The 15,507-nt window shown below is 39.5% G+C and overlaps 1 protein-coding gene across 1 annotated transcript in view; it reads left to right on the forward strand.

Annotated features, from left to right (window-relative positions):
* The window catches only part of TAOK1 (TAO kinase 1), a 181,160-nt gene that overhangs the window by 121,309 nt on the left and 44,344 nt on the right, over positions 1-15,507 (forward strand). Inside the window, exons 9-10 of the mRNA XM_089683020.1 lie at positions 3,332-3,423; positions 11,328-11,421. Of these exons, the coding sequence (XP_089539146.1) occupies positions 3,332-3,423; positions 11,328-11,421 (186 nt within the window). The remainder of the gene's footprint in view (positions 1-3,331; positions 3,424-11,327; positions 11,422-15,507) is intronic.

The following is a 15,507-nucleotide window of genomic DNA, read 5'->3' on the forward strand; positions in this document are numbered from 1 at the left end:
AGTACATCAGGATTGATCAACTTTCAGGTAATATATCCCATAGTCTTTAGACTCTATAATTTTCACATAGACTAAATAATCACTGATTTGGGTTACTTTTAACAAAGAACTGTAGCAGGCTACATTTTGGCCTAAATTTATGAAGTGATTTTCTGTTTTTAAAATTTTATAACAAACTTAGAAAACATAATCAAAAACAAATGCAAACGTGTCGCACTCCACTAATAACTGTGAAATATACTCAACAGACTATATCCATAAACAATATAAAATTCTAAATTTTCAATTACTTATAAATAACATTTGTGACTCCAACTTTGGTTTGCAGTCATTCTGAAACTGTGTGCTTATTTGACCCCTTCACGCCTAAGGGTAAAACAAATTGAAATGCCTAAGTGCAATTCTGCAACGTAAAACCATACATATCATCACAACTACTTTATACATCCAGGTGGATTATACCTTGATTTTTTCAGGATAAATTGGGCTTTCATTTGGTGGTAAATGGTAATAGATAGCTCTTGATTTTTTTTTTTTTATCAAAGGAAAACTGGCCCAAAATAGTAAAAAAAAATCATTTTTTTATTTAGCTGTGTGTTTCTTGCTACTACCATAACCTACCACCAAAGAACAACCCAAAATAAATTCTCCAGCTCTTGACGATCGCAGCGATACCATATATGTGTACGTTATTTGTTGTGTGTACCTGTAGTACAGCCCAGAAACAATAGTTTGTTTTTTTTTTACCTAAAACACACTGACATTGACACTAACTGACACTGATACCAATTTTTTTTTATTTTTTAAATCTTGACATTCGACCTTTGACCCTTACCTTGACCCAAACACTAACCCTAGCACTGCACTAGATCAAACCTTGATCTAGGTATTTCTCTTTATTTTTTATTTTATTTTTTAATATTTATCTTCTTTTTTTTTTTTTTACACACACATTTTTTTTCTCTCTATGCCAGGAGTTAGAGAGATACAATGTATCTCTCTTCTACATTCACAGAGAGAGAAAAAAAGCAAGGGGACCGGGCTGTACAGTGACTGATCACTGTGATAGCCAATCAGAGGCTATTACAGCGATCATGTGACCCGACACTGGGAGTCCCGGGGCTCTCAGTGACACCGTGGTCTTTGTGCTGGGAGCGCAATGAGCGGCACGCTCCCAGCACAAAGACAAGTACGCAAATATGCGGCCCCACGGAAAAAAGCCCAGTTCCATGAGGCCGCACATTTGTGTGACGTTGGCATCAAGGGGTTAAACCCAATTCCTACTTATTAAGGTGTCTTCCTCTAGTGAAACATACAAAAGTTCACAAAAACGTTTACTTTTAATGTGCTCCTTCACCAGTGTGGACTTACTTGATTTATATGACCAAACCTTTAAGTGAGGTCAAAAACAGCTTGTGTCCCTTTAAATGGACTTGGAAATGAATGGATTTATGTATCCCTGTCCCAGATGGATGGAGTATTTCCCTTTTTATTCAACAGGGGGTCTCGCCGATTCCTAGGGACCTTTTTCTCCTGGAGTTGGATGGATGGCGTTATCCCTCTCTCCTCTAGGGGGTCTCTTCACTCCTTTTTGGCTTATTACTTCATGAATGTAGATGTCATATAATCAAAGAATATAATATAGTGCCTTATCTCCTTTAAAATGTATTTATTTAAACAAATTGTAGTGCACTCACATGATATACATGATAAAATCGCTTTTTGGTACAATATTATATGATCCTCTGTGTGTTTTTCACACTCCTTATACTTGCTGTGTCTACGCGTTACGCCACCGGGTCACGTGGCTTCATCAGGGGGAAGTAAAAGTTTTTGTGGACTTTTGTATGTTTCACTAAAGCAGTGCTCAATTATTTTCTGTCATGCCCCCCTAGGAAGAAGAAAACATTTCGCGCCCCCCGTGCGACTGTAAATAGTATAATTTGTCTATAAAATTGTTATAAGTACACCTCTGCATAACACTGTATCCTTATTAACGTATAAGAGAATAAAAAAAGAAAGAAATGTGGATCAATTTACAACAAAGAATAGCTTTATTAACTGTAGCAGAAAAGATTTAAAGTGCATTAGAAATTCAAAAAAAATTAAATCCCTAATTAAACTATAAACATTTTTTGATTGGACATGTCAAACCATATGATACTGAAAAAATACATAAAATCAATAAATAATAATGAATTCAAACCGATCACCAACATTTACTTAGGACCTAAGTAAATGTTGGTGATCGGTTTGAATTCATTATTATTTATTGATTTTATACCAGTGGGAGGAATAGTGCCTCATTATTGGTGTCAGTGGGAGGAATAGTGTCCCAACATTGGTGTCAGTGGGAGGAATAGCGTCCCATCATTGGTGTCAGTGGGAGGAATAGCGCCCCATCATTGGTGTCAGTGGGAGGAATAGCGCCCCATCATTGCTGTCAGTGGGAGGAATAGTGTCCCAACATTGGTGTCAGTAGGAGGAATAGTGTCCCAACATTGGTGTCAGTGGGAGGAATAGTATCCTGTCAGTGGGGAGAGGAATAGTGCCCCATCGTTGGTGTCAGTGGGGAGAGGAATAGTGCCCCATCGTTGGTGTCAGTGGGGAGAGGAATAGTGCCCCATCGTTTGTGTCAGTGGGAGGAATAATGCCCCATCATCTTTGAGAAGATTTTCAAGGGTCAAAAAGTCGTCTTATACGCCGGAAAATACGGTATGTTCCCCGAGGTCAAACGCGCCCCCCTTGACAGAGGGGCGCGCCCCACTATTTGAGAAGCACTGCACTAAAGGAAGACTCCTTAATAAGCACCGATTGTGTTTAAATAAGCACGCAGTTTCAGAAGGACTGCAAACCAAAGTTGGACTCACATATGTTATTTATAATTAATTAAAAAATGATTTTGAATTTTATATTATTTATGGATATAGTCCGTTGAGTATATTTCACATTCATTAGTGGAGGCGACACGTCAGGCTCGCAGAGAGCCTGCTCACACTGTCAGTGTCCTCTGTCTGGTGTACAGGCAGGAGATCTGCTACTGGTTCATTCTCATCCTATGATGAGAATGATCCAGTAGCAGCAGATCTCCTGCCTGTACGCTGTGCACCAGACAGAGGACACTGACAGTGTGAGCAGGCTCTCTGTGAGTCTCACCATTCACAGAGCCTATCTTAGAGGACACCTGACATTGCTGGTACTAATTGGAGGACCCTCAAGGGAACAGGAACCTGGTTTTCATTTCTAAAAAAAAATGACTTTGCAAGAAAATATTAGGACTTTTCAGGAAACTTCATGGATTCCATTTTAATTTTTCATGTTTATATTTTAGGATGGCCCCTGAAGTAATCTTAGCCATGGATGAAGGACAGTATGATGGAAAAGTAGACGTTTGGTCTTTGGGGATTACTTGTATTGAACTAGGTATGTCCACCCTGACGTGTGTTTTTTAATGCAAAATATGTAATATGTCATGTGAAACCCTACAGTACTATATCAGATAATTTATAGATCTTGAATGGCATATCTCAAAATCACGCTTTTTAAAGACTGCATTATAAGAAAGTAATTTGCTGTTGGCATAGGTTTCAGTAACCTAGTCTGACTGATCTACTATGGAACGGTTTGTGCATAGATTGGTTGGTTCATTTTGATTGAGAAATTATTGATAAGAAAATATACTTTTAATATGTGATTAGTTGCTCAAAAAGCTTGAAATGTTTCCTGGGCGTTTTGAACTTGCTGTGATTTGAAATACTTTTCCAAAACTGTTGAATCGCTGTCAGTACCCAAACCCGTTTATTCAAGAATGCTCCGTCCTTTTGCTTTAGGATTAGCCTTATGGGGCATATTTATAAAGAAGTGAATATTACATTCACTGCAGGGCAAACTACCTGATTCTTGTGCTGTAAATTACAGTGATTCACCACCTTTACAAAAATAATTTAAAGATCAAAACCATATGCCCTCCCCATTTCACTGGTCTCTGCTGTACTTCCGGGGATGCAGGGCTGTCAATGCCCCCATAACTAGTACAGCTGTCTGAGAATAAGTTGCCCCCTCTTCTTGTTCTTCTGTGCATTGCTTCCGGACAGACCAGAACGGCTAACTTTGGCACTGACCAGTCAGAGTTGATCTGGTCCAACCCGTAAGCGGGGTTCTCAAATACCCTAGAGCAGCTGCAGGGACGCTTGCAGATCATTATCCTCAGAGGTAAGTACATCAGTGAATGGGAGTAGGGGGATGGGGATACAGAGGGTTGGTTAGTGTTAGTTCATCTTTACCTTTTTTGTTTTTTTGACAGAGTAGGGAAGTTTTAAGAACCCTACCAGGTTCTTTGTTTCTCCTTTTTTTCTATGTTTTGTTTTTTTTGGCTTTCTGTGTACCATTGGAGATATTTCCCATTACTTACTGCCCCAGTGATTCAGCATTAAGGATATCTCCCAAAGTGCGGGGAGTTCCATTCCCTCTTAGCTGTCCGTGGAATAGGTGTCCCCATTGGGAAGATTTTCCTTCATGTCTTGTTCTGGGGACAAGTCTTAAATTTAAAAAAGCAAAGAGTTCTCATTTCTGTTCATATGTGCAGAATCTTATGACTGAAGGCCTGGTCAGATAAAGCAGCCTATAAAAGATGCCTTGCTCATATGCCCTTTGAGGATCCATGACTCTTTGGTGAGGTACTTGACAAGTTCATAAGAGATTTCACTAGAGGATAGGTCCTTCTCCCACAGCAGGAGGCTTCAAAGCCCCTCTTTTCAAGGGCATCTACCTACTCAAAATGCAGAGTACCACAAAACTCTCCTCAGGCTTCAACTGTCCTTCCTTTCAGTGCAAGACTTGGAACACAAAGCCCACCCAGTCTGCCAAAAAGCATTCTCCACAATGAAGGTGCACCCTCACTTTTAAGTGTGGGGGACATCTGTTATTGTTTGCATTCTAAAATCTGTCCAAGGACAGTCAGATTTACAGACTGCCTTGAGCGATCTTTTGTCCCAGGGAGTATTGTTCTTATCCCTCTGGAAGATTGGTCCATAAGATTTTTTTTCAAGCCTGTTCACAGTACCAAAATCCAACAGAGGTATTTGTTTAATTCTGGACCTAAAGTTCCTGAACAAGTGCCTTTATGTTCACATGTTTTTCATGGAATCCTCAAGGTCAGTTACCTCTCTAAGACACGGGGAATACTTGGCATAAGTAGATATTCAAGATTAAGTAGATTAACAAACACCTGCTTCTCTGTGTCAATAAAATATATAAATCGAGTACTGCAGCACACGAATACGCGAATGGGGGATACGTAGAAATAAATACTAAACGTAAATGTGCTGTCCCTTTTAAGTGCTCTCAAATGAAACCTATACAAACTTAATTTACACAAAATTCATCAAGTGAGTAAATTAATAGATGCATTAATAAATATGAAATAACTTCCCACATATAATCAGGTAATGTGAATAACGTGCATAAATGCTTAGACAATAAATAATTATATAACATTAAAACATAAATGTCACATTGTCAAAGTCCAAAAACTGTGCCAAAAACAGTGCTGTAAAATCACTGCCCAAACAGGTGATACTCCATGTGCTCCCCCATCTCCAGGTGCACAAACTTCTTACCAGATATTGATAACCTCTGTGCTATAGGAGGTCAATACAGCCTATGTTCCCACAATGCCTGAGACCCCTGATTTCAGTAGCAGTCACTTGCAGTGTACAAATCACACCTTGAGGAAAGTATACAAAACAGACTGTATCCTGTAATGTCTTCAAGAAGGAGTTTATTAGCACAGTAAATAGTACTCACGATATGAACAGATGTAACTGCATTGAGATCACCGTGTGAGATGACATCACAGTTAAACCTGCTCAGTGCATTTTCATTGCCACGGAAGATTTTCAGAGGACCCTAAAGAAGGAGAATCAAATTGACATTGTTTTGTTAATGCCATATAATTATTTCTTTATTGTCTAATCACTTATGCACTTTATTCACTTTAAGTGATTTATATGATTAACTTACTCACTTGATGCACTTTGTATACATTTAGTTTTTATATGTTTGATTAATTTGAGAGCACTTAAAGGGACCCCCATATTCCCATTTGCCCACCTCATCAGCACTTTCTGTGTTTTGCAGTATGAGACAAATATAGCAGCCTGACTTGTCCTCTGCACCCAGAGTATTCACAGAAGTGCTTGTATCTTTTCTCACACTCTTAAGAACTCAGGGCATCCATGTTCTTGGGTACCTAGGCAACATTCTGAAGCATTTATCACCCTCTCAACTGTCTGTAAATGTCCAATAAACAATCCAAATTCTTTGGGGTTGGGTAATCAATTTCCAAAAGTCTGTCCTTCGGCCTTCCCTTTGTCTGGAATACCTAGGTCTCATCCTAAGCAAGGCCCAGGAGATAATTTTCCTTCCATCAGACAGACATATCTTCCTAATGTTTCAGGCTCAAACCTTAAGATCCAAAAGACATCCTTAAATAAGATTCTCCATGAGAGTCCTAGAACTCATGGTTGCCTCCTTTGAGGCTGTTCCTATTTCTCTGTTCCGACCCCTCCAGCAAAACTTTCTGTTGGCATGCCAGACATACCGCTTCGCTCAACTTTCCTGTGCTTCTCTCCAGTCAAGCAAGACACTCCATTACTTTGTGGATTACCAATCCTGCCTTGGAAAGTAGAAATTCCTTTCTTACAACCCCATGGAAGATAACCACTGATGCCAGTGTTTCAGTCTCTCACAATTTAGGGAACCCGGTCACACAAGAAAGCATAGCCCCCATCAACATCTTGGCTCTCAGAGTAAAAAAATTTACTCTGCACCAATAGACACCCCTTCCTTCTCCAGAGACACTCAATCAGGGTGCAATAATACAGTGCCATGGCAGTGGCCTAATTTAATCATCCGGTCGAACCTAGAATCAGGCATGACTTGAAGGAAGCAAGTCTGATTATATCCTGGACGGAAAAGCAATCTCTGCTCTTCACAAACTGGGAGTGGACTGTTGGAAGCTGGATTTCCTCAGTCATTACAACCTGGACCGAGAGGAATGGCCCCTTCATTCTGACATCTTTAAACTGCAATGTCCGAAACGGGGGACTCCAGATTTGGACATCCTAGCCTCCAGGTTCAGCAAGTTACCCCTCTTTGTGTCCAGGACCATGGATCCTCTAGCAGTGGCATTGGATGTTATGGTAATTTCATGGACTCCTTCAGATTGAAATATGCACTGCCTCCAGAGCAGGTTCTTCATCAATTGCTACACAGGAGTGTGTGTGTATAAGACAGCACTGGACCAATATGGACTCTGGTATCTCTGGAGGTGATATGGTGCTCTTCAAATGGATTCCTTGGGTACCCAAGGGTGAAGGGAAAGTTAATCCTGATGGGGACTCGGCTGCGGCTTCTCTGGTAGCGACGTGCGATCGCTTTGTAGGGTAAGTGTAGATGAGATGGGAGGCACACTTGATATGCAGGGATGTCACACTTCAGGCTTTTATACAACATATTTATTGATATTCACTGTTCACCGGGTACAAATGGAGCCAACACATTTTGGGGGAAAAGCACCCTCCTTCATCACAGCTAGTATACAAAAAAAAATTTAAATACATCATAAATATTTTGTAATTGCAATAAAAGTGAAAAACATTTTGACAAAATTTAAAGGTTTGTAGTGAAACTCAAACGTTCAAAATAAAATTCAGTATATCTGTGATACAATTTCTGAGGCGATAATGGGTGAATTTTTTAAGACTATTTTCCTGTTTGGAAAGAATTGTATAATATGGAGATAATTCATAAAGTGGTGCATGATTTTGGTGTGGGTGTCACTGATGTGCCATATCCTATATTTAGCGGGCATAGAAATTTTGAACACGTGGCACAGCTGCCTATGAGAGCTTTGCAGAGGCTATTCTATTGTGTAGATGAGGAGGGAAACTGAATAGAGAATGCAGCTAACCTGAGGTGGTGGATTATTTAATAATTGGCCTGGAACTGGAGATGAATTGTTACCGGAGTCCATGTGAGGCTGCGTGTGATGAAAAGCAATGTCACTAATAAGGATGGACTGAGTTGGAAGAAAATGGGTATAGAACAGAGCGAGCGAAAGAGAGTGGAAAGTGGGGAAAAAGGGGGAGAAAAGTTTTATATATAAAAACAATTATAAAAATTTTAATAATTTATACACAGAAAAGAGGAAATGAAGAAAGCTGTCACTGCATCAATTGGTCCAGAAGAACTTGGTAAAAAGATGTACTCAAACTTCTAGGGGGACAACTCCTGGCCACTCCTTACAGGCCAGTCATGCTGTCTCAAAGCCTCCTGTAACATCCTACTTTCAGTCACTGACTTTAACTGCATTACTGTCTTGGAGGACACGGTATATCTGACTTTTATTCCCACAATACTCAAATCCAGAAAAGCATCTTCCAAAAAAATCTACTACCCTACCTGGAGGACCATCTAGTGTCAAGCATTTAAACCCTATAGAGACTACTTGGTACTTCACTTTCTGGCTTTCTTGCGGTCGAGACAGGTTTTAGCCCTGTGCATCCTAATTCAAAAACCTTAGGAGTTGTAAGACCACCACTTGGTATCCAGTTTGTACTTCCTTCAAGTTCACTGTGGATGTTTAGGCCGCTGTGTATGGAGCTTCTGGTCGCTAGGTTCTTTCAGGAGCACTCATTAGTTGTGTCTTTGACCCTTTTCTGTTTTGTTGTACCTGTTGGCATGCTTTTCTTTGCCTTGGTCTTGCCCACCCTTCTGATTCATTGCTTGTGGATGTCCCAGGGTTTTTAAATATCCAGCCTGAGCCCTGTACTGTACAATTAGGTTAAAAGGAATGTTGCTTTACCCATATATTCCTTATCTTGCAGTACAGTATAGGACAGACCACCGTACCCTTCTGTTCCTGTGTTACTCTGCATTGCTTGGTAAAAAACTGAAGTAATTAAAAGTGACATATAGTGTGTTGAGACCAAGGAGAGGGGGAGAGTATCTAATAAGGAAGTGACTGCACTGGGCTTCAACAAAATAGCGGCCTACAGCAAGAAGAAACAGGAACAATGCTGGAGGCAATTTACAGCACATGTTAATTTTGGAATAAAATTAAACACCGCTTGCAAAAACAAAGAAATGATGCAAAACACAATGCATGTACAAAATAAAGTCCCATGAAACTCCTGAGAACGTTGCACATATCAAAGCGTGTAGGGCAGGACATCTGTTACGTCACTTCCGGGTAGATGGACTGTATGGCGCTTCCTGGTTCAGTCACTATATATATGTAGCTTTCTTCTCAAACATACACACAGCCATTCATTGGGAAGATCAGGGGGGTGCTGTTTATCCCCCCCCCCCAGCTCCTTATGCAGCTGAGAACAGAGGGTATATGATCACTTATGAAGAGGGAAGGAATTTGCTTTGTTTTTATAGGTATATGCAAAGATGAGGGTTGACATATTTTTTATTCTCAAATTATTGTGGGTAAAGTTCCACTTTAAGAGATATGAGCCAGAACAGGAATGTAAATCCTGGGACAACAGTGGTGTGCTCTTTATCACCTAGCTCTGTTTGGGACTTGGGGATAAATGTTTGTTGAATATCTGACATTATTGTCCTACATGACCAGCATGGAATCATGGTTAACATTTTTAAGGGAGTCATTCCAGTGATATAATGTACACACAAATTGCTCTCGTCAGTCCTTGTGGAATGTATACTTTTCTAGTTTTTGATGGGGATGGTACTGCACAGGGGTGCTGGGGGGAAGTTTTATTTTTTCCCTTTATTGTGTTTTTTTTTTTTTTTTAGACAGTTGGGTCCTTTGAGGCCTAGCTTCACTTTACTTTGAAATTTTGTTTGTTTTTGTATTTCTCATGTTTTGGACTTTTTTTTTTCTTTTGGCTCCTTGTATCTTATAAACTATGTGATGTGCTTGTCAGGGACCCACCTGCTCCACATTTTATTCACTAGTTCACTTTCCCATAAATGCCTCCTGGACAATTAAAGCCACAACCACTTGCCATAGTGTTATCAGTTCAGGTGGAATCCCAATTTTGCACATTGGCCTTCTTTCTAATGTGTGTAGTCCTCAGTCTTTTCTCTCCTTTATAATGCATAATCCATAATTACTAAGTATAAAGGGTCATCTTGTTCTTATGACTGTCTAGCTCCATAAGCGGTTTGTCAGTCCCTATTTGTCAGGCATTTCAGCCAAACCCAGTTTGGATAATTCCTTGAATTATACTGTATGGTCAATTATATGCCAGCAACAGCGCACTACTTCATACTACAATCTTCCTGTCTTCTCATCAAGATCTCTTTAGCCAGAATATGTTGTGTTTCATGTGATCTTCCAGTGTACTGATCCAAAATCTCCAAAAGAAAAAAAACTAATATAGTGTAGTATTTGTTATATAAAGGTGCTACATGTGCACCCGTGTGCAATATATAGAAGGTGTACACCACTCTTCCCTGAAATACTCTTACCCTCTTAGGGTGAGAATGTGCATTTCACTCTTATACTGTGAATAAAATCCACAATACACGTGTCCATCCTGCATCCACCACCTGTGTGCGAAGCCAAATGTGTTCAATCTCTTCCCCTTCAGGCATGCATCTTACCATGCATGTCTTGTGAATAGCCTTTTCAAAATCATATAATCAACGTACTCAATCTCCTCCTCGCTTCTTCATAAACTCTCAGTGATCATGAATGATTAAACATGCTCCCATACTGCAGTATTGCTTAAAATTCCAATTTAATAATGTACAATTGCGCTTACATATATTTGAGGTACAAGCAGCTTGATTCTACCAATCTCCAAAATGGCCGCCACGGCACTTCCGGTTGCGTCTTACGTTACATCCGACTGATGTATTTTGTCATTCATTCGACTTCCTCATAGGCAATGTATGGTCAATGCTGCAGCTTTTTACCTATTCTTTTCTTTTCTGTCTTTTCTCTGTTTCTATATCATGCTGTCCCACTCACTCCCTGGTTATGTTCTTTCATTCTTCCTCCTTTATGGTTCTCTCCAATGGTCTTTCTTTTAATGATTCTCTTCTAACACACTTCTGTCTCATGCTCCGTGATTTCTCTTTTGCTGTTTAGAAATTTCTATGGAATTTTTAAACTGTGTATATGTATATATAACCTGGTGTATTAACCGCTTAACTAAAGACACATTCATCTTTATGTTACCTTTTGATTTGATTGATTTAGGCAGGGAAAATAATCTACTGATTGTAATTCAAGGAAGAATATGTACAGTATTTGTAAAATGTAACACTTCGATGTGTTTTCTCCACAGCTGAAAGGAAACCTCCTTTGTTTAATATGAATGCAATGAGTGCCTTATACCATATAGCGCAGAATGACTCTCCTACACTTCAGTCTAGTGAATGGTGAGTACCTCACATGACTGTCCAAATGTTCCATCCTCATCACTGGCATTGTGTGCTTTCCAAACAGTCTCAATGGTGTTCATTTAGAGATCAGATTTAAAGCAGTTTAAAATTAGCCGTTTACTCATAACTGAAGTGAAAGAGAACTATGGAAAATTTCATATTCCACTAAAAAAAAAAGTGTAATTCTATTACATGTTCAAAGTACCATGTGGTGGGAAGTTGATGATACAATATTGTAATTCATTTGCAGTGACACATTTTGTGAATTGAACATACAGCTGTATACATGATAACTGACAACACTTGCATACAGAATGTGTTTGACTTCTGCTCAGAAATATATACTGTAACAAAGTCTTATGAAAAGCTCAGTTGTTTTATGTTCACAATTCATGTCGTAAGTAATGATTTACTATTTTTCACAGAGTCTAAGCTACATAGTTCTCAGTGTAAAAAAATATTTAAAAAATATATAGTTACCTTTGTTCACCTTTTTGTGTAGATAGTTTGCTCGATTTGTTCAGTGTTCAAAGGAGGCAAAGGAAGAATTCCCCACAGACCTCAGTTGGGGAAGTCGGCTTATTCCCTTGTTACAGATACGAGCTAGATGATGTTCTGAAGGGCTCATCTGGGGATTTTGTAAATGTCCTAAACAGATAAGAAATTTTGCTTTATGTGCATTGAATCATTTGACATTTAGTGTAGCTTTGTTGCTAATGTATGCATCCATTGGACTCAAAAGGAGGCAATAAAATATAGTTGGTGGGTTATCATATATTACTTCTTCTTTAATATTATTGCACAGGAAGCCAGCAGTGTGTTAGAAAATATCACCCGCAGTCTATTTTTGCTTTCTGGCAAAGTTCACTCCGTTTACCTTAAAGTGATTGCAAAGCTGATCATTTTTTTTAAATTAAAATAACCAACAAGTCTTACTTTCCTGTTCTGTGCAATGGTTTTGCACAGAGCAGCCCTGATCTTCCTCTTCTCTGGTCCGCTGCTGCCACTCCTGGCCACATCTCCTCTACTAGTGCCCACTATAGCAAGCCGCTTTTTATGGGGGCCCAAGTGTATGTTAACTCCCGAGACCCGGTCTGTGTGTCGTATGCTCTAACGTGTGCAGAGAGCACATGGAAGAGCTTTTCAGAGTAGATAAAGCAGCATTTATTTCTCAGCAGACTCGCCTACCAGAAAATGTTTTTTAAAAATACACTAACAAATTGCATTAAAGTGATAACTCAAAAAAAAAAAAAAAAGTTTTTTTTTAATTACAAACCTGTTATATTCACCTGCTGTGTGCAGATTTACCTCTTATTGGGTCCCCTGCTGGTGATTTTGGCTCTTCTTCTTCGTGTGTCCCCATAGCTAGCCGTTTGCAATGGAGGCACACAGTGTCTGCATGCTCCTGAGCTGTGTGTCTATGGAGCCACGGTCAATAGACTTACACAGCAAGACCTAGCCCCTCCCCCCACTTCCTTCTCCTTGCATTTGATTGACAGCTGCACAATCCAGTGGCTCCTGCTGCTGCTCAAGTGCTGTGTGAAGATGAAGATAGAGGAGAATAGATGCAACCGTGCACAGTACTGGGACCTATTCACCCCTCTCTTCCCATCTTCCCCTTCACATGGAGGTGGTGGTGGGGGGGAGAGGATTTGGCAGAGAAATAGAAAAAAAATGGCAACCACTGCAAATTAAAACTTGCTTTTGGAGTAAGGTACAGGAGGAACGCATAGTGTACTTTTGAAACATGCTGTAATGTTCTCACCCTCACATTCTAGTAAGTTTTAATCTGATGGTTGTAATAAAATTCTTAGCTGCTGGCATTTTTGTTTAAGGCTTTCTATATGAGAGACTGCAAAAAGCTCTCCATTATATTTGTTTTTTCACTTCCCTAGTTACATAGTAGAGATAGCAGGATGGACTGGTTTACCACAGTTGTGTATAGATATAGGGCTGAAAACCTTGAGCATTTAGGCTGTACTCCCTGTTCGCATTTTGATTGCACAGTACCTTGAATTATCTTGTGCTCTGATAATGATATGAAACCCTGATGTATTCGCCCTTGAATGATAAATCTTTTATCTGCAGCAGTTTGTGAATAGTGTTGTAACCACTTTTTGAACATCTTGATTCTTTCTCCCAACTGTTTGGTCATTTCTTTTACCTTTGGTTTGTTTGAGTCCTATTTGGAGTAATATGACGTAGATTATTAAAACCACTGTATAATTTTACAACTTAATTGTGTGTATCCATTTTTATGTTGAATATATTTTTATTGAAACATAGAAATTTGGGTACAGAAAAATAAAATGGGAGAGGGAAGGAGGGGATGAAACAGTGAGAACAATTTAAAGAACAGAAAGTAGCATTCGGATATTACAAAACAGCTGCTCTTATACTTAGACATGAACAGTATTAATAACATTGCAAATTCAAGAAGACTGAAGCAGCGAGAAACTTCCATCTAATAGTCAACCTAAGTAAATAAATCCCCTGAATCACAAGTAGAGGTAAATAATACTTTCATGAGAGGGACTGTAAATTAGACCAAAATTAAAAAGGTAACCTGTTAAAAGGATGAAATCAACTCGTCGACAGACCTGGTCGGTGGGGGAGTCGATTGCGGAGCTTATTCGAAGAAGAGTAATGTAACCATATAAACCATAATTTCTTATGTCTTTCCCAAATGTCTGAATCCTTAGCCGGCATTTCCTCCATCAGCATGATATCATTAATGTTATCCACCCATAAAGTTAGTGGTGGGGTGATCGTGGTTTTCCAGAATTTACAGATAAGCTCTCTTGCAGCTGATAGAAGAAATCTCAGTAGATTAGACTTTTGGGATTTAATGGTGCCCGGTAGGATACAGTAAGGCTATTTTGGCAGATAAGGGAAGAGACTCTCAGACATCTCGTTAAATATCTGAAATATCCAGAATGGACAGTTTATCCATTTTTAAATTTGCACAAAACAAATTCTCTTGCATTCAGTTTTGCCCTTTTCCAAAAAGGAATTAATTAAACCTTCTATAATATTTAAATTTTATAAAAGTTAAATTTGCAATCTTGTACGCTTTATAGTTTTAAGTGTAAGTTCACAGTTTCAGAAAAAATGAAAAAGATGGTAATGCTGTACACCTTCCACTCTCCCACCTAGTTTTCACTGCCCACGTAGCCAGTGAAGGGGTCCAATGATTTGAAAGCAGAAGTTTTCTTCCCCTTCTGTCCTTTGGAATATCATGATGGATCAGAGCAATTCTAATTGGCAAAAGCAGTCATGTGCCAGCACATGAACAACCAGAATCGCTCTGATCCGTCCTGGAAGAAGACTGTGGCTTTCAAATTGCCAGACCTTTGCACCGTAGCTTTCAAATTGCTAGCTCTTTGCACCGGCTGTTTGGGCTGTGAAAGATAAGAATCTTCAAAATAAGTGGAGCAGGGACTGGGGGAGGTAGGGTGTACATTTGTTAACCCTTTTCATTTTACATTTCAACTCCAAGCAAACCTCTAATACACCTTTGAAATGTATATACAGCGCATAAAATAAGTATTGAATCCGTCACCATTTTCCTAAGTAAATATATTTTTAAAGGTGCTTCTGACATGAAATTTTCACCATGTCTGTAACAACCCATACAATCCACACGTACAAAGAAACCAAAACAAAGACGTTCAGAAATTAACCACTTGCCCTCCAGAGAACTGGCACTCGGCAGGAAGGGGTTAACATCTGGGGCGATCAAAGGGTTAACTGTGCTGTGTGTGTTTTACTAAGCGTGTTGTGTTTCACTGTAAGCACACTGCTTTGTATGGCTCTGCTATGCAGAGCCATATGAAGCAGGGTGCAGGAAATTATAGGGGGGAGAGCTGTGTTTATACACATACACCTGGTGATTGACAGCTGAGGCCGCGAATGGCGGTGCAGGTAGGGCTCGCGCGCCCCCTACCCGGAAATGCAAAATCACGTATATAAATGTGATTTTTGTGTACCCCTGCGTCCTGTAGCAGTATTGCTGCTATAGGGCGGAGGGGAAGCGGTTACGTTATGTGTAATAAAATGGAATGACACAGGAAAAAAGTATTG

The sequence above is a fragment of the Staurois parvus genome, unplaced genomic scaffold (assembly GCF_062004578.1).
Source record: "Staurois parvus isolate SC_StPar_1 unplaced genomic scaffold, SC_StPar_1.0 ptg000299l, whole genome shotgun sequence".
NCBI lineage: Eukaryota > Metazoa > Chordata > Amphibia > Anura > Ranidae > Staurois > Staurois parvus.